A 25554-nucleotide genomic window follows, 5' to 3' on the forward strand; every position below is an offset into this window, starting at 1 on the left:
TAATGAAAAAAAAATCGCCAGTCTATTGTCGATCCAATGCCGAATGGGGGTCTCCTCATGACACATCAGTCACGGGGGTTGTTTGAGCATACTTCACCATGCTGAAAAGTGTGGGCCAGGTGAAAAAGGGGGGCCAGGAGTAGGCTTGCTACCTCTCCCGGTGTGACGCGGACAGTCTGACAATCGACATTTGTGTCATGGGTGGCAGGAATTGACTAGTTCCAGAGATCTGCTACCGTTATTGTTGTCCAACTTTCTGTACAGTATGCCTGCACAGTTTGGATAGGCCCAGGTCGACTTGCCAGATATGCCCGGGCGATTATCGTCTGTGGAAAAGGGTGGCAACTCTGTCCACGACACACAGAAGGGCCTCAGTGTCCCGTGCTGCCCAACTCACGGTTCGCTTTCATCATGTCCAGGGTACGCGCAGGGAAATAATTACCGGGCAGTGCCTCTGCCTCGTCTCCGTGTACCACCCCTCCCTCCTTCTCTAGCAGCGCGTGTCGTGCCGGGGAATGCATCTCAGGTTGAGTCGACCTGGCCAAGGACGAGTGTTGAATTGGGCTCAGGCCAGTGGGTTACGGTGCCTGCCAGCAGCAGATACATTTTCCAGGAAACATCGATGATGGTATTCTTGAACGCCTCTTGGCCTCACTCTCGACATCTGTGCACTTAACAAAAAAAATGACAGCCCTTTGTCAATTTAAATGCTGGATGAAGTCTTCCCGATGTTGTGTCGGTCGTGGGTGTTTGCTTGACCGTATTTCGGCGTGTAGGTCGGTTGGTGAAGTGGGAGCTAGGACTGGCCCGGCTTTCACTCGCCAATGGCAACCGTTGCCGTAAATCGAACTCAGGTCACCAGCTTCGCAGCCACTTCGCCACCGCTCCACCCCTTCTCGTAACGTGATCGACTTCGTCAGGAGAGTCTCGCTGAGTCTCGAGGGACCTACGTCGGAAAGTTTGGCCAGTTTCATTGTCGTGGGTATTTTACATCTGGGATGACATTGGAGTTTGTGAAGAACGCCATACTTCCCCGCGCTGGGCATTGTGGGTTGCTGCACCAAGCATGAGTGGTTACTGCCCTGTATTGTGAACCCACTGCTTAACATATAGTAATTCTGGAGCTCGGCCCAGAATGTAAACCCTGCTTGTGACAATGGCAAGCAGCCAGGGTCCCCCCCCCACCCCCTCCCTAAGGATGGAACGGCTATTTGCCTACGGCATTGTTTTTGTAATTTCATCAAAACGTTGATATCAACACCATGTTTACTAAGCCTCCGCCGGGCAGAGGCGGATGCCCCATTCGCTCGCGTGCCAATGGGGCTTGGCGATAACACCGCGGGGTTTGCACGGGGAGGACAGCGAGCGCGAGCGTCCACGTGCCGCTAGTGCCCGGCACCTCGACCGCTCCCTCGCACGCGTCTGTGAATGGAAACCACCCTGTGTGTTTTTATATATAACTAGCACTTAAAGCGGTTTGTATGACACGGTCCAGAACTTCTACCACGCGGATTAATTGGCTACAGGTAAGCCGGTTGTCTCCGTTTAAGATGAATGAGTGGGGAATGCGTTGAACTTTGATACGCAGCGTGCAGCAGCTTATATTCCTCGAGTTAGAAAGAAGTGATTAGGTCTTGCTGACCTAGCCCTGCGTTTTCACAGTATCGCTTATTTATATTTGGGCTTTAAATAGTTTTTTTTTATGACAACGCAAGAATGTAAATTTCCCAAGATTCAGAAGTTGGCTGGAAGTTTGTCAGTTGATAAAGAACAGTTCCAAATATAAGTTTTATGAGTATCATATGAAAATACTCGGAATATAAAATTTAATACTAGGGGTGTATGAAATTATTTTGTGAGATTTTATAAACATTTGAAATTCCATATCCATTGTTTTATAATTCTAAGAAGAATATGCGAAATGTCGTTAGAAATACTGAAATTTATTTTTAAATAATTTCATGAATGATTTTTCATACCTTATTATGCATCAAGTTAACGCAAACAGTGAAAAAGGTTCCCCTCAAATGAGTGTGGGAATCATTCCTGTTTCAAACCTGATCCAGTTGTGTAAATTCCACATTCCCATGGTGGGTGGGAGTCACTACACAAGACGACCACTCCGAACTTCCCCTAATGTGGTACTTACTTTATCTATCCTGGAAGGCAACAATGGCTGAGTCAGCCCCTGAATGGGATTTGAACTCACATCCTTCCACTTTTGAGTCAAGTGCCCTGAGCGCTGTGCCACCCCCATCATCATCAGCCATGATCTGGGAACAATTGGACGAAGGCCTTTTCAAACCATTGCCCATCTCTCATGGTCTTGCGACGCTTCAATCCACGTGGCATCTGCACTGTCTCATCCGGCCATCAATAATACAATTTCAGCCCTTTGTAACAATCCACGGATGAAGGTCACTCCGTGCCTTGTCAGTCATGGGGTTTGTTTGACCATATTTCACCATGCTGGGCAGTGCTGGCTGGTGAAGTGGGCCACTGATCTCACTCGACACTGGTGTTAGCCGTGGGTAGGAATGGAACTCAGGTCCTATCACGGTGTGTTAACAAATGCACCACCACTCCGTCAATGTGAAGATGAATTTGTTTACGTTATTTTCTAATGCTATGTTTAATGAAAATTGTAGGATGTCCCTCAAGCGTTAAATAACAACCTTGTTTTGTTCTTTTGTACTTTGCGCTCAAATCTTTGCAATCGAATGACTTTCAAGGTCATTGTAAAACAAGTTCCCTGTTGTCTGTTTACCACCTTTTGACATTTTTTCGTCACTTGTCTGCAGTATCTTGCATTTTCAGTGTGTTCTGTCTGAAGCCAAACTGTTTGGTAAATATTAGCGTGAGCTGATAAAGCCGGGAATGTTAGGCGTCTAGTGAAATGTTAGGGATTGTGTTGTAGCCATGCAGATGCGCAAATAATAATAATAAAAAGACTCACCATGTTTACCGTGAACGCTGCCTTGTAAAACAGCAGTTTGGGAATGTGCCGGAAAGGTAAACAAAGTTTTTAATCACTGGACATTTCCAGCTGTGACCTATGAAATCAGAGACACGGGCACTGTTTGTGTTGTCGCTGAGCCACTCGGCATCAGGAACCGGCAACACCAACAGATGCAGCTGCAGCAGCAGACAGCCCCGTGCGGTAAGTGACACATTATGTTGTGATCGTGCTGCTGTACTTGCAGTGGTGCAAAATTAAGGAAAAAAACTCGACACATTCGTTAAAAACACTGTGATCTTTAAAGAAAAACAAATACAAAAGGTAACTTTTTAGCGTAGGCAGAGTTTGACTTCTATATTTGGGAGGGGGCAGTTGCAGAGGGTTGCTTCGTCCCGAGGAATCGCGGGTGCATATAATTTGTTTATTATCTTAATTGTAATCTACTGAAAATAAATTAATAAAAGTGTCCAGGTTTGTAGGGCGTTGCCCCCCCCCTCCCGTGCCCCCCCGCCCCCAAACTCCACCCATGATATATGGGTAAGGTTGTGCTATGGAGAAGGGCCATTGTCGCCAATGTCGTCTCTATAACATCATCTCTCTTAGGGTATTGTTATTCATTAATGTGCTGGGAGTTGTGTTGTTGTTGTTAAGAATGCAGTACACACGAGGGAGCAAACGAGATGCTAATTTCAGTTCCTGAAGAAGTCCCCCCGCCCCACGTTGAGCAAAACGTCGGACATTGTGCCAAACAGTACACGCTACAAAGACAAAGATCCCCTGTATAGCCTTCATAGACCGTAGGAGCCAGTGCTGTGAGCGAGCACCTATGACGGCCGGCACACGACAGGGTGGGTGGCCAGCGCCATTGCCGGTCGCCTTTATCTGCCTAGCGGTGATCTTTAAACACCTCACTAGGTACTCATTTGAGGCTGAGTCGACCTGGGGGAAGCCCAGGAACGGCTCAATCAATCGTCACTTTTGTAGGCCGTGAGCGGGAATCGAACTCGGGTCTTCGAGCTCGTAGCGCTTCGGGCTCCCCGGTACACGGTGCAGTACAGCCCTAAGACAACGTCTAAGAGCCGTTCATCATGGTCACCTAAAAACCTACCCAGTAGGACTGGCCAAGCAAATGGAACAAAATCTGCAAAGTGTGTCAGGAAGCGTGAGTGCATGCATGCTCGCAATTACCACAAGAGGCAGAAAGATGACGGCTTGGATCAGGGAACATTCGCAGGCTAGCGATCTCATGTTGACGATTAAGCATAGTGAGTAGGCCTGGGCAGGACACTGGAAGGAACGAGCGACGATTGACAACACTGGTGACAGAGCAGGAGCCGAAGGATAGAACACGCCTGAGAGGACAGCCACCAGAGAGATGGAGCAATGAACATCAGCTTTATGGATTTGAAGCTTTCATGACTGTAAGGATTCATACTCTTAGGTTTCTTCGGTAAAGTCACATAGGTAAAAAATAAAATTAAAATTAATAAAAGTAATAATAGAAATAAAATAATAAATCATTTCCATTATTACTTTTATTAATTTCATTTTTATTTTTTACCTACATGACTTTACCGAAGAAACCTAGAGTATCAGCTTTATGTTCCACGGTGGGGAGATGTTCACTACCTCACCTGGTATGCAGGAGGTCGTGGGTTCGATCCAGACCCTGACACCTGTATATTTGGAGTTTGCTCCATGTGGTCGCGTGAATTTTTCTCTGGGTCCTACGGATTTTCCCTCTACATTTAGAAACATGCATTTAGAGTATTTGGCTAATGTAAATTGCCACACGATAATCCACTTCGTTGAGCTATCATTTGTGGCCAGGTGGATTCTGAAAAAGAGCTACATAGCTCAGTGGGCCTTAACGGTAAAATAAAAATAGTTAAATAGTAAAGTGCATGAATGAGTAGGATTGTGAGATCTCAGGACAGTGAAGGTTTGCAATGAAATGGGAAACCCTCCCCTTACCAATGGGTAGACAATGTCTCGTGATGGGCAATAGCAGAAAAGCACGTAATGGATTATTACGTTGGGCAATTGGCATTATTCAGAGTAAAAAAGAAACCTCAACATATTTGTGTGAAGTTTTGGGCTATGGCCCTTCTTCACAGTGGTGGCCTGAGTCTTTGTATTTTGTTAATTTGAGATGAACACGTTTCAATCGTGCAAACCTCTCTTTTCGAAAACTTTGGTTAAATGTTTAGGGCAATGCAATGGAAGAGCAATCGTTAACCTGTGCTTCCGCTCTCTCTCTCCGCTTTGAAGAAGAGAATTTGCCGGAATGTGAGTGCATTACATATGTTATGAGACTGTGCTAATGAGAAATGCAGAAATTGCTTTTTTTTTTATATATGTGGGATTGTCGAAGCCAACATATTGGGGGGGGGTGGTTTTAGGCGAGCGCTCTCGTACGATATGAATGTCCCTCGATGGCATGCCCCACTGAAATAAAAACAGAAAGTTAGAGGACCATTCTATTCTCGCATATGGCTGCGTGCTCAAGAGCTAAATGTCAATGTCGACATTTGCTAGCCACGATGAGAGGGCCTCAGGAGAGAGTTCGTGTGGTTTTGCTACTCCTGTGTTGAAGGATGGCAGACGGCAGTGGTTTACTGTATGTTCTGTTTGGGTTTCATGGCCACAATTGCACTGTGGATTGTGTCTTTAACTTTCCTTCTTATGAAGGAGACGTGCGTGTTGGCCTGTTGATGTTCTGATGCCACTGATGGTTCCAGCGGTGTCTTCGAGGAATGTCAAAGCAAGGGAGGTGTGATGTTTTGACTCTGTGAAGGACTGCGATGGTGATTCTGCACAAACCAAAACAATCTAAACTAATCACTTCCTTCATAAACTTTTAAGTTGTGAATAATGGCCAATGCCGAAAAATATGTTTGTCCAATAACATGTTTTGCCCAACTGTCACCTTCACGAGCGTTCACTTCCATCAGATTACTTTAGCAAACAAAACATTTACGTGCAATTGCCCATTACATGAACCACAGAGGCAATCACCAAAGGGTCAAAGTGTCTCCGCTGTAGATTTGAAGTTTTCGTGACTGCAATGATTCATACTATTTGTTTTTTTCGGTCAAGTCACGTAGGTAAAAACAAAATAAAATAAAAATAAGAAAACAACTAAATTAAATCACGACGTTTTGGAAGCAACACAAGCATCCGTCATCAGGTGTGACCGTTCCAGCAAAATCATACGCTACAGACGAACTCGGCGAGCGGAGAGTTTTTCTTCCTTGAACAAAAAACATGAGAGAAAAACACACAGCTCAACAAAAATGCGTCCCCATCGCTGCAGCTCCACTTCGCCTGCCCGAGCGACAGCTGCAAGAGATGTTTAAAATATATATCGTGTCGAGATCTTCCCGTTGTCTTTTGTTGCAATTGTGCGATTGGCGACGTCGCGTGAGGAGGCGATAAACCCTTTCACGGAGCCGCCTCTGTTGGCTGCTGGAATTAAGAGGAACTTTAACGTGCAACTTGTACGAATTGACGGACGACGATGCCGTTCTCACACATGCGATCAATATTGTGTATTGCGAGAGGAGAGAATTGGTTTTGGTCAGCAAGTCAATTCGTGGTTCCACCCCCAGAAACTATAGAAAGTTTTTTTTTTGCTTGGCGTGTGCACATCTGTATGTGTTCAAATGTATTTTCACAAAAATGTGTTGCGGTTAGCGCCCCACGCTACGAACCTGGGCGACCGAGTTCGATTCTCACTCGTGGCCAACACCAGTGACGATTATTTGAACCGGTCCTGGGTCTCCCCTAGGTCGACTCAGCCTAAAATGACTACCCGGTGCAAAGTTGTAAGCATGGCCACTAGGAGGAAAAAGGCGGTCGGACGTATCGCTAACAGCCCTTGCCCCAACAGCCTGTTAAGGCTACACGGGGGATCTTTGGCTTTGTTTCAACAAAAGCCTCCTTACCTGTACCTCCACTTAATGTGTATGTGGGAAGGTTTTATTTTTACACCGCACAAATAAGCCACGTGCTATCAATCTGTTGGCCTTGCAAATAATTGTGTGTCTGGAATGATGGCATTGAGGGGGTTAATCCTGTGGGCCACATTTAAATCCCTTGAAATCCACCAGTGGCTCTCCGTGGTGCCTTAAGTCAAGACGAATCCCATGCTATCTGGGCCATCCTTGATTGCCGAAAAGCCCTGCCGTGTTATATAGTATCCTATTGTCAATTATGTATGACGAATTCACAGTTAAAAGTGCATGTCCTTTGTTAGTATATTTGATAAAGTCCCATGAGAACGATATGGGCAGTTCCACAATTTCTGATGCATAAATCACACTTCGTAGCTTTGGGTAATCGTTGCGTGAATTTGCCGTTGTTTTTCTTGGACATAGTGTCTCCAACCATTTAGGACTGTCATCCGTATTTAAGCGAAAATGATTTGTCCACCTTTTTTTGTTAATGGGAGAAATTTTGTAGAATACCGAGGTGTCAGACTTACATAGACAAACTGACTATTCATCCACACTGAGATGGTGCTGATTGTGCAGTCAGGTTGCTTCAAACCTATTGTCTCGTTAAGGGCCGTCCATAAATGACGTCACGCACCTGGGGGGGGGGGGGTCAGACATTTGTGACGATGTGTGACGAGGAGGGGAGAGGGTTTGAGAAATGTGACGTCACATCAAAATGCGCAACTTTAAATAAATATAAACAACACGTTCTACTTAATTAAATATGCTTTTTAATAAATGTTTTCTCCTACAACATCAGAGTGCAGCGCCATATTAAATACGCACTACAATGACAATAGTTTAAAGCGATTTAAAGCATGTTTTATGGTTTTTTTGGGGGGGGGGGCAGAGCTTTGTGACGTCATATTTGAGGGGGGTGTCTGACTTTTTGTGACGCCGTGTGACGAAGGGGGAGGGGGCAAAATCGTCCAAAATCGCGTGACGTCATTTATGGACGATGGACGGCTCCTTACATAAATCAGCCGGATTTTTTAAAAACTGTACGCGACTCACATTCAAAATGATATCCCGTCTATTTTTACGAGGATGACTTCAACGTTTTGACTGTGGGGTTGATTGATTTGCGAAAGTGCCCACACGTGCAGTACTTTCGACGTGCGGATGTAGTGTCATGTTGAGCAATGCGAGTTTCGTGGCAGGGGCTGAGATGTCCATCAACACAGGACGCGGTTTGATGGGCCCTTTACGGCAGGGTAGTCCACTTGTAAATGTATATCGCCCTCTGCTGAACACTAGCGTGACATGTTTCGATTTAAAGCTTTCGTGACTGCAGGGATTCATCTTCTTGGTTCTTTCGGTAGAGTCACGTAGAAGGGAAGTAATAAAGTAATAAAAATAAAACATAATATTTTATTGTTTTATTTTTATTATTTTAAGCTTTCGTGACTGCAGGGATTCATCTTCTTGGTTCTTTCGGTAGAGTCACGTAGAAGGGAAGTAATAAAGTAATACAAATAAAACATAATATTTTATTATGTTTTATTTTTATTATTTTAAGCTTTCGTGACTGCAGGGATTCATCTTCTTGGTTCTTTCGGTAAAGTCACGTAGAAGGGAAGTAATAAAATAATAAAAATAAAACATAATAAAACAATTCTCACGACGTTTCGGCCACAACGCAAGCAGCCGTCCTCAGGTGAAAACCAGGTCTGTCGTGACTTTACCGAAAGAACCAAGAAGACTACCGTGACATGTTTCAGTCACATTGGTGAATCCACAGTCTCGTCATGATTTGGGACTGTGAGATGCCTGAGGAATCAATTTATTCCTTAACCTAACTTTACTGACTCGGTCATATTGTTCGTCACTTTTTCTGCCTCGTTTGGTACAGATGTGTTCACTCCGTTAGTCTAGATAGAAACAACGTATCATTGGCATGTACTTTCATTTGCACGAATATTAGCGTTTGGACTGAGCCGTGGTACAGTCGTTAGCGCATGGTGCTCTGAACCCAGTAACCCCATTTCAATTCCATTCAACGCCTAATGTCAGTGACGAGCGATAAGTGAGCTGGTCTTGGGGCCCACCCATCAACACATGCTGGGCAGTGTGGTGAAATATGGTCAAACAGCCCCCACTAACACGGCAGGGAGAGGATTTCATACCTTAGTGAAATGATAAAGGGCTGTGCACGAATGTAATATTTTTTTAATATTCGGTAATCGATTTCCTCATGCGATGATTTGACGTGTGTGCATTGGTCTTAGCAGTTGATTCTAATCAGTGAATTGTGGCATTGTGCGTGTGTAATGAACCACAGAGGAGACCGTGTTTGAAAGCATATTGTGGGCATGTATACATGGTGGGGTGACCATTAATGCTGAACAGGTTTCAATGTGCTGCTACTGCTTAGGATTAATTAAATACATTCGTTGTACCTCGTTTGTATGGTGATCCATTTACAGATTCTCCAATCAAATAATATGGATATATTATAGGGAGGACAATATAACATTGCTATCAAAGTCGCTAAGCGTCTTCCACTAATCTCAGTGCAAGCGTTGCATCTTTTAACAACACTCCTGACAGACTTTGTCCAGCATAGCTATTTGCAATATGCACGGGTTGAGAAGAAAGTAATAGGGCCATTAGAAATCAGTAGGGTGTCTGTACATGGATCGCCCTGTGTAGTTATTAAATTTGCTACTGATCTGTAAAATGCTGTGGCAGGTTTGAGACTCTACTCCGAAGAAACGTGGACTTCCTAATGATATATTTGAAAAATACCATGTTGATGTTTTCTAAGTCTATCACGTGTCAACTCAATACTCAGAGCTGAATTGTCATTCACTCGTTTTTGGTAAGCGAATTTTCTAAATACAAAACGATGATTTGGTTAACTGCCGTGTGTGTGCATAGCCCATCGATGCCAACGCAAGTCCCGTTTCCCCGTCTGCGATCGCGCTGTCACCGTCCTAGAATCTCACCCAGATCTGGAAGGACGCTGGCGGGCGAACAGAGTGGGACGATGCAAACGTCCAGAATAAACCACCTGCTCATTCCAGACCCCAGCCATCGCCGCACCTCCTGGCTTTGGCATTCCTCCTCAAAGGCACCGTTTAACCATCGACCGCGTCAGAACATCAACGCGGCAATGCGCACATCTCCCTTCGTGGGTGTAACATTAGAGGCGAGCCACAGGTGCTACGATTGTGGCCAGGCAACCCAAACTACAGACTGCATTGTAGACCGCTGCAGTCTGCGCTGCATCAATGGAGGCGAAATGGCAAAACTAAATGAACGTTGGCAGTTAGCTCCTGAAACATGCTTCCACGCGCACGAATAGAACGGCGCATCAATGCTGGTGGTCCCTTTGACGTTTCACTTCATTAGTTCGGTGGTGGGCACGTGAGTGGACAGCATTAGAGGCTTGCATTCCTGCCTTTGATCGAGAGTCTAGGATTATCGGCACTTGTTTAAAAAAAAGAGAGATGTACCATCCTTTACCAACGTCTTACACGACATTTTATTATTTAAGTATTAAAACCTCACGTGTATATGACTTGGTCTCGTTATATATTCTAAACGCATTGTAGCTGATTCTAGATTTGAAGCTTTCGTGATTGCAAGGATCCATACTCTTTGTTTTTTTCGGTAAAGTCACGTAGGTTAAAAGAGAAAACAAATAAATTAAATCACCACGTTTCGAAGGCAATACAAGCCTCCGTCTTCAGGTGGCACCGTGCAGTGATTTTTGCTGTGATGGTGGCTTGTGTTGCCTTCGAAACGTCGTGCTTTAATGTATTTGTTTTCTCCTTTAACCTACGTGACCTTACCTTAAAAACCAAAGAGCATTGTAGCTGGTTTCGTGGAAATCATAGATGCCTCTTTGGAGTGTCTGTGTCACTTGTAAAATATCGCATCCCTTTACTCGGGGAATTTGATGCATACTGTTGCATCATTTGTGTTTATCCGTAGTAATTTTGCTGTCGTAATAATATTCAGCACCCACGATTTATCCACTGCTGGATGAGGGCCTCCCAACATCATAGCCCTCCCTCGTGGTCCCGTTATGCCACGATGGCTGCTATAAATGTCCACGTGATGAGCCACTTCGTCGGGCGATAATTTGTGGCCAGGTCGTTTCTGAAAAAGAGCTACATAGCTCAGTGGGCCTTACCTGGTGAAATAAAACATAGTTTAGTTTAGATCCAGCTCGCCGCTGCACGGGAGCTCAACTCATCGCTCCATCTCTGCGGTGGTCGCCCTCTGGAATGCGTTGACCATTATCACTGTCATTGACGTGTCCTGCACTCCTAGCCCACTGGCTTTTGTGAGCACTCTATCTATGTATGTTGATCTTCTTTCGCACCGCACGTAGCCAACCGTGATAATAATCGGAGGTGCGGGGGGAAGGACAACCAACTCAAACACAAAACAATCAGTTCTAAACAAATGAGTTTTCAATCGAGATTAAAAAGTTAATAGCTCCAGTGGCGTCCTAATATCAGAAGGAAGAACGTTCCAGACGGCCGTAGAAGCGCATCTGAAAGCGTGTGGTCACATTGACCGTCACCCTATACGGTCTGACGGTATAGGGCAGGGGTCGGCAACCTACGGCTCCGGAGCCGCATGCGGCTCTTTACGGGCTGCTTCTTGACGATATGTACGTATGTACAGTATGTACTCAGATGCATTGCGGCTCTTGAAATACTGAATTTTGTACCGAATTGGAAAGAAATGGCTCTTCTTGTTATTTTGGTTGCCGACCCCTGGTATAGGGTGATGGTCGCTCTATATCGCGTACAGTGCCAGTCTTCCTTTAGCAAGTGGCTTAGGTATACATAATCTGTCATGTTTATTCTAATTGTGCCCCTCCAGAATGTATATATATATTTTATTGTTCACTGAAAGCGTACAATGTCTTTTTGTTTCGCTCATATTTAGCTTCAGCCCACGTTGCAGCCTTCTGTTGTTGAGTTCTTCAATCGTTTACCACATAGTACTATGAATTAGACTAGAAACGAGACCAAATTAATGATAGCTATAGTACGGTAATTGCTGGCTTTGGTAGACTGTGAACAGGCGTTCGATTCAGTTTAAATGGATGCCGTCTTCGAGACTTTCTTAAACCAGGGCCTCGAATGTACGTATGAAAAGAGTCAAAACTGCTTACAAATAAATAAATAAATCTATATTTTTTTGTTACGTGGAAAGTCCCATCTCGCAACAGTCACCCAGCTGGTTTGCAAGTGGGATCTGCGGTGCATCGTGAGCACAGAACAAAGAATAACAACAACGCGAGTCATACGGAGGAGCGTGAGAGGGGGAAAAAACGGAACACGTTACACGTCAGAGGTGCGGGCAAAAGAGAAGAGTGCTTAAAGGACAATAATTAGGGGCCGTCCATAAATGACGTCACGCACCTAGGGGGGGGGGGGTCAGAGATTTTTGACGATGTGTGACGATGGGGGGGGGGGGGGGGGTTGAGAAATGTGACGTCACATCAAAATCTGCAAAATCGCTTTAAACTATTGTCATTGTAGTGCGTATTTAATGTGGCGCTGAACTCTGGTGTTGTAGGAGAAAACATTTATTAAAAAGTCTATTTAATTAAATAGAACGTGTTGTCTATATTTATTTAAAGTTTCTCATATTGATGTGACGTCACATTTCTCAAACCCCCCCATCGTCACACATCGTCACAAATGTCTGACCCCCCCCCCCCAGGTGCGTGACGTCATTTATGGACGGCCCCTTATAGGATGAACGTTGACATTTAAAAGGGGCACGGGGTGACCAATAAGGTCTGAATTGGTCTGTAATGAGGTAGGCAGTGAATATGGGTTGACGCGTATGCTCATGACAAATACCACTTCACACATTCCTCGGAAAATATCGCTCCCATTTGTTCTTCTGTTGCAGCAGGATAATGACGGGCAGTTCCTCCACTGTCTCTTTACTCCGCGCTTGCCGTACATTCTCTTTTTTCAACGGAAAATTTCTGCCGCTTGCAACAACAACACCAACAAAGGGTGAACAACACACAAAGGGAGTTCCATTGGAATATACGAAATCTGCACTTTTAGTGCACAGTTTTCAACGCCGAAAGCACTTCCGGCGGCGTTTGTCTGAAATTTAAAATGAACCGACTTCACTCAACACGTATGTGAACAAACCATACCTGGCAACCCCTTATCAGTGCCCTGTCTTATTACAGACCAATTCAGACCTTACTGGTCACCACGTGGTGCCCTTATAAATCTCAGCGTTCATCCTACAAAGTCCCATCACAAGGGAGAAACACAAACAAATAGACACTTTTGTTGTTGCCCGTATCGAAACGGCTGTGCGCCGTATGGACCTGAAAACTCAATTTCCCCGCACAAGAATACGGGGTAAACTGTATGGGTTGACAGGTATGACAACACACTGCCTTAAAATACAAAAAAACATCTAATAGGCCAGGCGATGGGGGGTGCGGTAGTGTAGTGGTTAGCGGACTGCGCTACGAACCCGGCCACCCGAGTTCGATTCCCGCTCATGGCAAACACCGGTGACGATTACTTGAACCGGTCCTTGGCCTCCCCTAGGTCGACTGAGCCTCAAATGAGTAGCCTAGTGTGGTGTGTAAACATTGCCACTCGGGCGTGGTGCTGGCAACCCACCCCCTCGTGTACCGTTCCAGCCTTCATCGGTGCTCGCTAACAGCACTTGCCCCAGCAGTCTGTTAAGGCTACACGGGGGAATCTCTGCCTTTATCTGTGTATTTATTCACACACATTGGCGGCTCTTGAAAAATTAACAAAAAATGTGGATCTCCTCGTGTTATTTTTGCTGACTCCCTTCCCTCCGCCGAGAACCCGCCTCTCTCGAAGATGAGCTGCGTTCAGCATCCACGTCTCTTTTTGCCCGCCAGTGTCTCTTCCTGCGATGTTTACGTGCTATCAAGAAGGACCTTTGCCCGAAACGTCACCCCATTATGTAAATTTGCATCTCGGCAAGCTCGTGCCGGTTGTGCGTGAGTGTCTTGCGGGCGCTCGGTTAGCATCACTAACTCTGAAAACTGTCAAGTTCCTTTAACCAGTAAACTTCCTCACGAATATACAGAAACGTTGCACAGCCCATCGCTCGCAAGTGTCTGATTGTGTCACCTTCCGCTGGTTCTAAATGCTGCTCTCGTCACGTGCAGGATTTGTGTTGGATTTGCATTGTTCTACTGTGAGATAATATCCCGGATAATTTTTTGCATTAATTATTGAGTGTATTGCACATCACCGTCACATTTGTAAGTGTACGAATAATTGACATGCCCTTTGTCAATCCACTGGAGGATGAATGGCTTTCGACGTTGCGTCGATCATTGTGGTTGTTCGACCACGCTTCAACATGCTGATCAGTGTGGGTTGGTGAAGATGGTGCCCAGGACCGGTTCTGGCATCGCAGCCGTTGCTGATGTTAAGCGTGGCCAGGAATTGAGCTCAGGTCGCCTAGTTGGTAACGGTGTGCGCTAACCACTGTGCCACCACTCCACTCCATATTTGTATTGTGTTACCCGTAAATAAGCGTGCTGAAATGCCGACGATTCGTAATTGTTATCGTTGGAGCTGCTGGCAGGCAATGGTTAGCACCCTGGACTTGTGATCCAGAGGTCGCCGGTTCGATTCCACCTCCCGGCGCGCCAATTGAAACAATGGGGCAAGTTTCTCAAAAGCGGCGCGAATGGGTTTTCCGACAGTAGGCGATTGGCAGGGTGGCACGTGGTGGGGTAAAGTGTGGGTACGGCCCACCCCTTCCAACACGTCCGGTCAACGTGGAAGCGTTCGCACCTCCGACTAGCACGGGTGGCTGCGTACGGCGCGAAAGCAGGTTCAACGAGCGAGCGTTGACCCGGTGCTCTCCAGAGTTCGCTCGAGGGCTTAAAATGACTTTTACACTTACTTTAACATTTTATCTACAAAATTACACCTTGCCATACTTACAGCTAGTTTACATTTTATATTGTATACTTATTCAAAATTTTACATACTTTAGCCCCTTAGAATTAGTTAGAATTTGCAATTTTAGTATAGTTAGACTGTATACCACTTATTTAAGTTTTTAAGATTCCTACATAGTAAATTCCTTGTCTGTACAAACTTTCATGGCGAATAAAACCCCTTTCTGATTCTGATTCTACGAGCGGCAGAACGACCTCCGCCAGCAAGCGGTGCGAGCAGGCGGTGACGAGAGGCTGCTCCTCGACCTGTGTTGTTGCTGCTGTTACAACCCAGGCACTTCTTGCAAATGAGACTCATCCTGGTGCCGATTGAGTTCCCACCTGGTTAAATAATAGCTTATAATAATTATAAATAAGCTTGACTTGATAGGGGAGACAAAGACGGCTGGGACGTGGTGCCAGCCACCCCCCCCCCTCGTTGCGCCATGCCGGCCTTAATAGGTGCTCACAAACAGCACTTGCCCCAACAGTTTAGTAAGGCTACACTGTGGGTGGGATCTTTGTATGTGTACCTCTTAAACATTTCACCTAACGCGCATCTGGCTATGTACGGTGCGAAGGAAGTTGAACATTCATACATCACACTTAAGCATTTCGGTGAACCGCTGTGAAACGCTGACACGGCAAACTAGAATGGATGCGCCATTATATGTGCGTGTGTTACACACTTCACTTTTCACAGTTCTGTATTGGTAACAATATCCAGCCTCGTTCTACCCCTGGTTCCATGAATAACACATGCCCTTTGCCACAACTCGGTAAAATCCGTTGTCAGTTTAACACGTAGGCTTTCGCGACCAATATCATACATAATAGAGGGTTTTTTTGGTGGGGGTTAGATCGTGTAAATATATGTGTGGTGGCGGGTTTTAACGACACATTTATATATTTCCACGATCTAACCCAAACCCCCCCACCTCTACTATCCGTTATTTTTGTTACGCTGCCTGAGACCGTTTGGTCTCGCTGTGTGGGGCCACTGATGCCTTTTCACAGCCCGTGTTTGTGCGTTGTGTTTTTTCTTATTGGGATTTAAGATTTTTGTTTATTTAATTTTTTCGGGAGGGTCCTGAGTTGTTGCCGCTGCAGGGGGTGATGTCCATCTCCGTGTTATCCCCATTGAGCGATTTGCTCGATAAATTTTGGGTATTGGCCAAACATCGCAATGTGGGTTTTGACTTTGGGAGGAAACCGGAAAACCTAGAGGATAACCCACGGATAACCCACGGATAACCCACGGATAACCCACGGATAACCCACGGATAACCCACGGATAACCCACGGATAACCCACGGATAACCCACGGATAACCCACGGATAACCCACGCAAACTCCACACAAGTCGGGAATCAAACCCAGGCCCTTCTTGCTGTAAGGGGCAAGTGTTACCACTACGCCACCCTGCTTTCCAATGTGTGTTTATGTTCATATGCTTGCCCTGTTAAGCATCCTGAGATGCTTGTACAGTAGGATTTATATTGTATGTACATTGTACATACAATATGAACAGAGGCTGCACAACAAAGATCCCCCATATAGCCTTAACAGACTGTAGGGGCAAGTGCTGTTAGCGAGCACCTATGAAGGCCAGAACGGTACACGAGGGGGTGGGTGGCCAGCACCACGCCCGACCGCCTTTGTCTCCCCAGTGGCGATGTTTACACACCGCACCAGGTACTCATTTCAGGCTGAGTCGACCTAGGGGAGGCCCAGGACCGGTTCAGATAATCGTCACTGGTGTTGGCCGTGAGCGGGAATCGAACCCGGGTCATCAGGTTCATAGCGCAGCGTGCTAACCACTACACCATCGCTCCCCCCCGGCTTCACAACCCTCACCGCTCCCCCCCGGCTTCACAACCCTCACCTGTTGACATCACTTGACACCACTTATCTGCTCTCTTGCCTGCACGCCCAGGGTTTGACTCTTCTCCCAATCGGGTTTCCATCACCCGCTGACCCTTTAACTCCTTTGACTCTCTGCTGATGACCTCTTATGCAGTGGGGGTTATGGGGGTTATCTGACTATACTTCACCAGTCACCACGCTGGTCCGCGCGGGCTGCTGTAGGCGGAGCGTAGACTTGGTAGCGTAGAAGTACTGCACACTGCTACAATGGATTTTGGTGCACTGCCGCTGCCGTTTGATGCCCCCAGAATAGCCTGGGCAGTCTTTCACACCTGTTGTGCAGGGTGTTTGCCCATCCAAGTTCTATCCAGGCTTCGTCCGGCTTAGCTTCCGAAATCTGACAAAATCGGGCACATGTCCTGGCGGTTTCAAGTTCAAGTTCATGTATTAGGTATAGCCCTGTGAGCCATTCAGCTCTTGAATCGGGTGCAACCGCAACAAACAAACAAACAAAAACATGAACAAGAAAACATCTTAAAGTGAATATGTGAATATGTTTGGTCACAGGCTTTGGATTGTACATACGTCAAAGTTAGTATTACAATAGACAACCCTAAAGGGTATGTGCCAAGTTTTGTTGACGAGTGCCGGTATTACCCAAGACGTAATGGTGCACTCCTCTACGACACAGACCCGGGAACGGGCTCAGCGCATCGTGTTCAACGCTGCACGACGCACCGCAAATCTGCTGATGGGTACAATCCGCGACGCGTGTTTTGTAACGACCCAGCAGATGTTGTCTGCGATGCCTTCCACTTTTCTCCGAGTCGAGATTTCAGCTTCCTGCACACGGTCGTTATCCCCGCCCCCCTCCCCCCCCGTGGCCAGCCCTTCCCCGCACATCAGCACCCAAGCGTGCGTCTTCCCTTGAGCAGGCGAAATGAGTCGACACCCCGCTGTAGCTTGGCGGCTTATAACGATGGGGGGCGGGGGGGGCACTGGGGTTCTGAGTTGGACTCCATGGTGCCGGGGAGGCCGTCGTGGCTGATTCTTGTCCGTGCCAATGCTGCACTGGCGGGGGTTCGAGCACGATGCCTGGGATTGTTTCTGGCTGTAAGTGCATGTTTATGTTTTTTTTGCTGACGCGTGCATCGCACTCGTGTGAATTGTAAGACGATGGGTGAATTCATATTTGACCGTGGTTGTTTGAATTGCATGGGGGAGTAACTCGGGCCGGCTGTGGTGCTGGCCAATTCCTGGCCCTTGAGGAGCCAATTTTATTTTTAGAGCCTCCCCCCTGTAGATTCATCAACTCCGAGTGAGATGACAGAAGAGCTGTAGACAAGAGATGAAGATGCGGTGACATTTCCCGACGAGCCATGGATGTAGTGATATGAGAGAGATGATGGATGTAGACCAGGAGCAAAGATGTATTGAGATGAGAGAAGAGAGAACCAGACGAGATTGATATGAGAGAGATTCATTCACTTTTATGAGCTGCTTAATCTCCTAATTTGTTTAAATGAATTTAGGCTGAGCCCCTTGAGCTGCCTCGTGCCCGAAGCGTTTGTTTCGTTTGGATACACATCGCGCTCCTGCTATCTTAGACCGGTTGCTTGTTCATCTCGTGTTTCCTTCAGCAGCTGAGCATTAATTCATCTGCTACAAGCTCGGATGTGAGCTTTTTTCGGTAACTGCCAGTCGGTGTTAAGAAAATATCTGTGGACTTTCACAGTTAAACTGCCTTCATTCTTACTCTTTGGTTATTTTGGTAAAGTCACGTAGGTAGAAAATAATAGATCACGACGTTTCGATCTCAACACAAGCGACCGTCATCAGGCGAGACAATCACAGCAGGGAAACTGCAGAAGCAGGATAATGTCTTAATTCTGTCACGTCTTTATGGAGAATATTCTGTTGATGAACTCCTTTGTTATTTTTTCATTTTATATTACAGCTTTGTCATTAATTTAGTGGTTACGGTATTTTGTATTGCACATCTACAGTGTTTATTCGTGGTGGATGTAAGTCATTGTGTGGGATTTTATGAACGTTTCTGTTAAGTTGTGATGGATTATGACGTGCGTTGTTTGAGCGTGCTAAACATTCATTAATTCAATTCCTCGTTCATTCTGGTTGTTGAAGTGACACGTGTTGACTATTGGAACGAGGCTACTTCGCATTAGCGTTTCGTGCATTTCCATAAAATCCATGTACATGTGTTTCACCATTCATTGGCGTCATCTGGTCCAACTCATGTGAGACTAGGCTCTAAGGAAAGCTGTCTCGGGTGTGGACCAATCAACTTCAAAGACAGTGCATACATTATCAGAGTTATGTTTTTTGTTTGCATTATGACTGCAGGTATTGTTGTCTATGCAAACATGACAGTTTTGTTGCCAGATTAAAGGGTAAAGAAACAATTATCAACTCTGGGTTAGGTTGGAGCAGTGTGCATAGAGGATTATGGCATTGCATAGCCCACAGTAGCAATACAGTCGTAATCAGCTGTGGGTGGGGAATTATAAGATAGGAGGCGCGCTTTGGGAATGTGCTGACCAACTCCATGACATTGCCGAGGCTCTGAAGGGAGGCCATTGTGTGGGAAGATGGTTTTAGTTTGGCCGTGATGTTCGGACACTGTGGTCTATTATTGTGTTGTTTTAGCCGTATAGTCGTGGGATCACTTTTTAATCTGATCACAGCCGTGATCGTTTTGCTCTATAGGAGATTCTAAATTTTGAGTAGACCGGGACCTTTACCTGTAGAAGGCAATTATACAGAAATGTCCATCTCCTTACACTCTCAGTGCCAAACCAAATCGTGTTTTATATTCACCTGACCTACTTGTTAAAATGTGTGATATTAAATGAGCTACTGTAGCAAAGATTTAGTGCTGCATGAATAGCAATTTAATAACACATGCCAACACGGAATTTGGTAACCCTTCTAAAGCAGAATGCTCACGAAAAAGAGTAGGGAAACCCAATGAGAATTCCTGGGTAAATAAATGGCACATTTTTGAAAGGATTCTAGCTGTGAGTACCATGATTTTGTGGAATTTAGTGCAGACTGGCACAGTGTTGTGAGACTTTGACAATTTTTTTTTTTATATTGTTAGAATTATAACAACTTCGGGATAGAGTGGCGGTTGTAATATAGAGTATAACGAGCCCAGTTACCTGAGTTTGAATCCCGGACAACGCTAACAACAGTGGCAAACGATATTCTGAATCGATTCTGCCCACTCACCACTTCACCAGCACGCACGTGCAAAGGTGCCCCTCGTACCAGCGATGGATTGACAAACCCGGCACGCGAAACAACGCACTCGCAGTTTGGCAAAGCTCACAGGATTGCAATCGTGGACAATAGCATCGTATAATGTGCGTCTCCCCGTGTGTCCATCTGTTGGCGCGTGTGTGTGCATGTATGTGTGTGTGGGTTCTGTGCAGAGCGGTAACGCAATGATTAGGGCACTCCACTACGAAACCAGCGACCCGAGTTCGATTCCTGCTCACGACCATTAACAGTGGCGAATATGTGAACCGGTCCTGGGCGCCCCTTAGGTTAACTCAGCCACAAAATGAGTACCTAGTGCTGTGTGTAAACATCGCCACTTGGGAGACAAAGGTGGCCCGGGCGTGGTGTTGACCACCCCACCCCCTCGTGTGCCGTGCCGACCTTCACAGGTGCTACCCGCCAACAGCACTTGCCCCAACAGCCTGTTAAATGCTACACGGTGGAAATCTTTCTCTTTTGTCTTCTTGCGACGCGCACGAATGTCAACGACAGCAACGGCGTCGGTGGCGTCGGCGTCGACTCGGAGCTGAAGCCGCGAGCGAGGGAACCCGACGTCGGGGTGACCCCGGCGGCAATGGCAGCGCCCCGGGTGCTCCTGCATGCGCCCAGGGAGGTGCTGCTGTGCCGCTCGCGAGAACGGAGGCCGCCGCTCGCATCGCCGGGGCAGCCCGCCCGCGCCTCGCCTCGCCTCGAGTTCAGCCTTCAGCTGTCCGCCGCCACCATGCCCTCCTCCGCCTCCTCCTCTCCGCTGTGCCACGCGCAAGGGAAAAAGGCAAGGCACCCCCACCCCACGTGGCGTGCAGGCTCACGAGCACAGAGGGCCGCTTTGCTGGCCGTACGTGCGGGGGATGATGCTGCCAACGCATTGGATTGTGTTTGTGTGTGTGTTGTTGTTGCTGACATAGTAGAGGGCACAGGTGGTGCATCGGCCAGTCATCTGAGTCAGTCGACCCATTGCACCTGGGTGTGTCCCGTGACCTCCTGCCAGCGGGCGTTCGACACTTCACGTGGCCTTAAAGTGGACATGGCCTGGCACAAGCGCCGTTGTGATGTCACCGCCACTTGGAGGCGAATGGCGGTTGTTGGTGTTGTTGTTTTGTACACACAGTTGCTGAGCACAGGCCCAAAGGCTCAAAATGTTAAGCGGACAGCAACCGGCACAGACAGCGAGTGTGTGACAATTGAGCAGTTGTGGAGAGAGTGGAGGAGTTCCCATACCTGGGCAGTGTGCTCATGACCAGCTCCGCTTTGGCAGTGGAGATCTCATGTTGAATCTGTCGAGCAGCATTTTCTTTCCATCGGCTGCGTAGTGCTGCGTGGAAGTTGCCTGGCCTTTTTGCACCACACAAAGTTCCGGGTCCTCTTAACCTATCTTCTCAATGCATGGGAGAAGACCATGAGCGTCATAAACAATGGCTTGAAACATAAAGTTGGCCTGCCCACGATCCACCCTAGGTTAACCGGGCTGAATTGTGTGAGGAGCTTACAGATCCTTGGCAGGTCCTGACACAGTGCCATCAGTCAGCTCCTCTGGCAGGCGGGGTTGTGTTGGCCGGGTTATGTTGTCCGCATGGCCAGCCACCGCATGCCCAAGGAGTTTCTGTTTGGCTGGATAGACGGGGCTAAATGGGAGCAGCATGAACTAGAGATTAGATGGACTGATGCAGTACAAAAGGATGTGGAGCTTATTGGACTTGTCAATGACTGGCACCAGCAGTGTTTAGAGCAGCCTCTGTGGAGAATCCAGAATCCTTGTCAAGGATGCTATTGGGCCGTTGGAGGCAGTCACCCTCCAACTGCATTGGTCTCACTGTGTCTCGCCCTTCTGGCCACGATCTTGCTGAGGCCACAGGAGCTGTTACCATTGAATTCACTGTTAACGATCGGTAGCACACTCTCCGTTGAGTTCCTTCTACCATGCGTTGTGTTTCCTCAACTCTGCGCTGTGCGTCCGCGACTCTGGGTTGTGTTTACTCTACTTGAAGAAAATGAAGATCTCTTTCAGAGTTCAAACAAGCTGGCGAGCGCGGTCGAAGAAAGAAGACTGTTCGGTGCTATAATAAAAGCCTGTCTCGTCGCCGCATTCGCACAGTCGGAGTGCTGAGCCTCGCGCTCTCCCTGAAACATTTATTCTTGCTTCTAATAGAGCCGTTGTTCTTCACTAATTTTCAGAGAGGGGGGCCACTTTCGCCGTCACTGTGAGGGCCGCCACTCCCGCCTACAAGGGGTGGTGTTTGTCACGTGTTGTGTTTTGTCGGGGGCCACACGTCAGGGGCCGCACTAAAGGCCACCAGGGGCCGCCAGTGGTCCGCGGGCCTTGCAATGAAGAAGAACGCTGTCATAGAGAGAGGCGTCGTCGTCTGTTGAAATGAAGGCTGCTGATCGTGAGGTTGGCTCAATGGAAGCAATTTGCACGAGCGATTTCAAAACACCTGTACGGTCACGATTGACAAGCGTGGACTACGAGTGGTAAATTGCCATCGTTTTCATTTCTACGTGGTCACCGTATAGCAATACAAAGCACTAGGAAAAAAATACTGCAGCACAATTAATTCCTGACCGTGGCTAAACATCAGTGGCGAGTGATATCTAAACTGGTCCTGAGCACCTCTTAACAACCCGCACTGAGCAGCGTGGTAAAGTATGGTCACATGACCCACGTGACCGAGATGGTTGTGGGGGAGGCTTTCAGGGGATGAACAAAATGGCTGTAAATTATCCATGAAGGCCTCCCTTCGTTTCAAGACCCTTTCTACAGAGTCCGGCATAAGGATGTATTCACAATATAATTTTCAGTGTTGTACACGTGAGAGGAAACTGAAGTGTCTGCATCAAACCCACAAAATACAACAGCATGACACTTCATATCAACACAACGAAACATTCAGGAACCTGCTTGCTGTGCTGCCATCTCCTGGACACCTTGCAGCCCAGCAGATTTGGTGGTATCACATCATCATCATCCTCGCAACTCCTGAAATGGTCCGCTAGCTATGGATTTCATACGCCCGATATCAGCTAAGCTGCCTTGGGCTTGCATAGTGCTTGGATGGGTAACCACCACGCAGAAAAGAGAGGTGCAGTCAGAGTCGTGGGCAGTAGAGGGCAGTGCAGCAGAATCCGTAGTTTTTTTTCTGCACTCCCCTTCGCAAAACCCATACCGGCCAGCGTGCTGAAGTATGAACAAAAATTCCTCGCAGCCCCACAAGGCTCTCATACAGCAGTGAATTGACAAAGCTGGGCTGTGCATACCACCACACACAGAAAAACGTTTGAAGCTCACTCTGCCTGCCTCGATTGATATGAAGCCATGGCGCACTTGGGGGGGGGGAGGTTGGGGGGCAGAAACAAATTTGCCACGCCAACGTGGGCATGAGAGACGCACGGTCAGAGGAGCCAGGCTCAAGTTAACGGCGATCGTGCAGCAGAAACGCCTCGTCCTAAGGGCATGAGAATTTTGCCTGGGAGAAACGAGGCATCTCATTCAGCGGGGCATTCCTAGAGGCCCGTCAAAAAAATAAAACATTGCCGCGAATATGGGCAAGCGCTGCCTGGCAGGTTTAGTCCAGAGGGTTTTCACCAGCCATTCCTTCTCACGTCGTCATCGTCAGCCATTAGATATCCACCGCTGAATGAAGGCTTCAAGGAGGACACTGTTTGTCTCACCTCTCACCGAGCATCCGATTTGTGTGGGCGACCCTATACGGGTAGTGTGGCGGCCCTCACGTACATGTTTTTTTTTCTACTCGACATTATCCATATCGAGCTGGAAACAAACTCTGTGATTCACTGTCCTCACAAGACATCTGAATTTGGCTCTTGGCCAAGCAGGGCTAGGGGCGTGACTAATGATGCGCGTGACGTGAGATTGCGCAACAGCTCAAACCAAACGTCACCGGTTGAGTCATTGCGTGTGTCAGTGGCGCGGCTCAGCTTCTGCAGTGGAAAAACAACCAGGCGCCGACTGAGCCCTGTCTTTTCAAGGCCCCAGCGCGACTTGGTTGTACAGTGGAAAAGAGGTATTAGGTAGAGTACTATAAACTATAATATTTATACAATTTTGTATTCTATTAGGTAATGACCACTGAGCTATATCTATTTTTTTCAGAAGCGACCTGGCCACACATGATAGCTCAGCAAAGTTCCTTATCATCACGTGGGGATGTACAGCAGCCAAATACTCTAAACGCACGTTGATTCTAAATGTGGAGGGGAAAACTGGAATCCCCGGAGAAAATTGCACGTGACCACGGAGAGAAACGGCAAAATCCAAATATACAGCAGGGTCAGGGTCGAGATCGAACCCAGGAAATCCTGTGTACTAGGCGAGGTAGTTAACATCTCGCCACCGTGACGCAGTGAAACGCTTCTAAAGAGCTTGCGTTGTGAATTCACAAATGTCTCGACGCATAAGCAGCGAAGCACGCACGCGAGTTGAAAGGTCAGAAACCCAGGGGCGCATGTTTAGCCACAAGGTGCCCGCCGTTTGTGGAATTCGTTCGCTGGGTGTGCGCACACGGTGGTGGTGGTAGTCCGGCACCGCATCCCCGGTCGTCGATGTAATTATCCAGCTGGTCCCTTGACCTCACTAAAAGAATTACAGAATAGCAGAGGGGATCAGAGCAGAGCGGGGTGGCTCTCTGCCCAGCGCTACTCTCGTAATGCGACCAAGAATGTCGGTAATTAGCCCTGTAGCTTTCGTTGTTTTAGCCGCCTTTTCTTACAATTCGTTGACTTCAGATAAAGCCTCCAAGTTCATTATCCGCTCGCTTGGCATGGGCGGCAGAGAATGTGCGGACAAAGTGTGGGTCTGTGGATGCACTCTCGGTTATGCAAACGCGCTCCTGCGTGTCAAGGAGAGTGTCCGATTGTTGTGTGGAGGGTGGAGACGGTCTTGGGCAGTCGTGACACGGCCGATTCGGTCATGCTGGGTTACAGCTGGCTACCCCAAGTGAGTTATTTTGCTTCTTTTTTGTTTGTTTCTAAATATTGTGAACGCGTTACCAGTATGAATGACGTGCTTGGCGAGCAATAGCGATCGTCATTGTTTTCGATAACTTTCGAAAAGTGCTTTGTTTTTCAAAATTACTGTCATTTCAACGATGTCAAAATTTCGCCTAGGAGCCATTGACAGGTCACAGAAAATGTACCTCGTTGTGTAATTGTTTTCCTCAGTTTGTAATTGAAATCAATACTTATGAAGTGTGATTAATTTAACTTACAATGTTTTATGCAATGGGTCTACATGATGTATGCGCTTTGCAGCAGTTTGTAATTTTAAAATGCTGCTGTGCATTTTTTTTCAAAGTGTAACCTGAAAACAAATATGCAGTTATTTTCATAGTTTCGTGATATAACTGAGTTCTGGTATTAAAAAGAAGAAGGCTGTCTCTGATGTAGCCCAATCAGTTTCACATACAATGCATATATAATTATCAGAGCATGTTTGCATGTTCACCACAAGGACGTGTGGTTAATGCGAACTTGAT

The 25554-nt window shown here is 47.0% G+C and overlaps 1 protein-coding gene across 3 annotated transcripts in view; it reads left to right on the forward strand.

The window, feature by feature from the left end:
* LOC144944310 (transcription factor EC-like) overlaps positions 1 to 25554 on the forward strand; it is a 75853-nt gene that overhangs the window by 9719 nt on the left and 40580 nt on the right. For 2 of the 3 annotated variants that reach the window (XM_078872369.1, XM_078872370.1), the window contains exons 1-2: positions 17819 to 17875; positions 20558 to 20837. In XM_078872369.1, the coding sequence (XP_078728495.1) occupies positions 17826 to 17875; positions 20558 to 20837 (330 nt within the window). In that variant the 5' untranslated portion in view covers positions 17819 to 17825. Of the gene's footprint in view, positions 1 to 17818; positions 17876 to 20557; positions 20838 to 25554 lie in introns of those variants that run through there. The other variant, XM_078872371.1, reaches the window with a different exon arrangement.

The sequence above is a fragment of the Lampetra fluviatilis genome, chromosome 34 (genome assembly GCF_964198595.1).
Source record: "Lampetra fluviatilis chromosome 34, kcLamFluv1.1, whole genome shotgun sequence".
Taxonomy (NCBI): Eukaryota; Metazoa; Chordata; class Hyperoartia; order Petromyzontiformes; family Petromyzontidae; genus Lampetra; species Lampetra fluviatilis.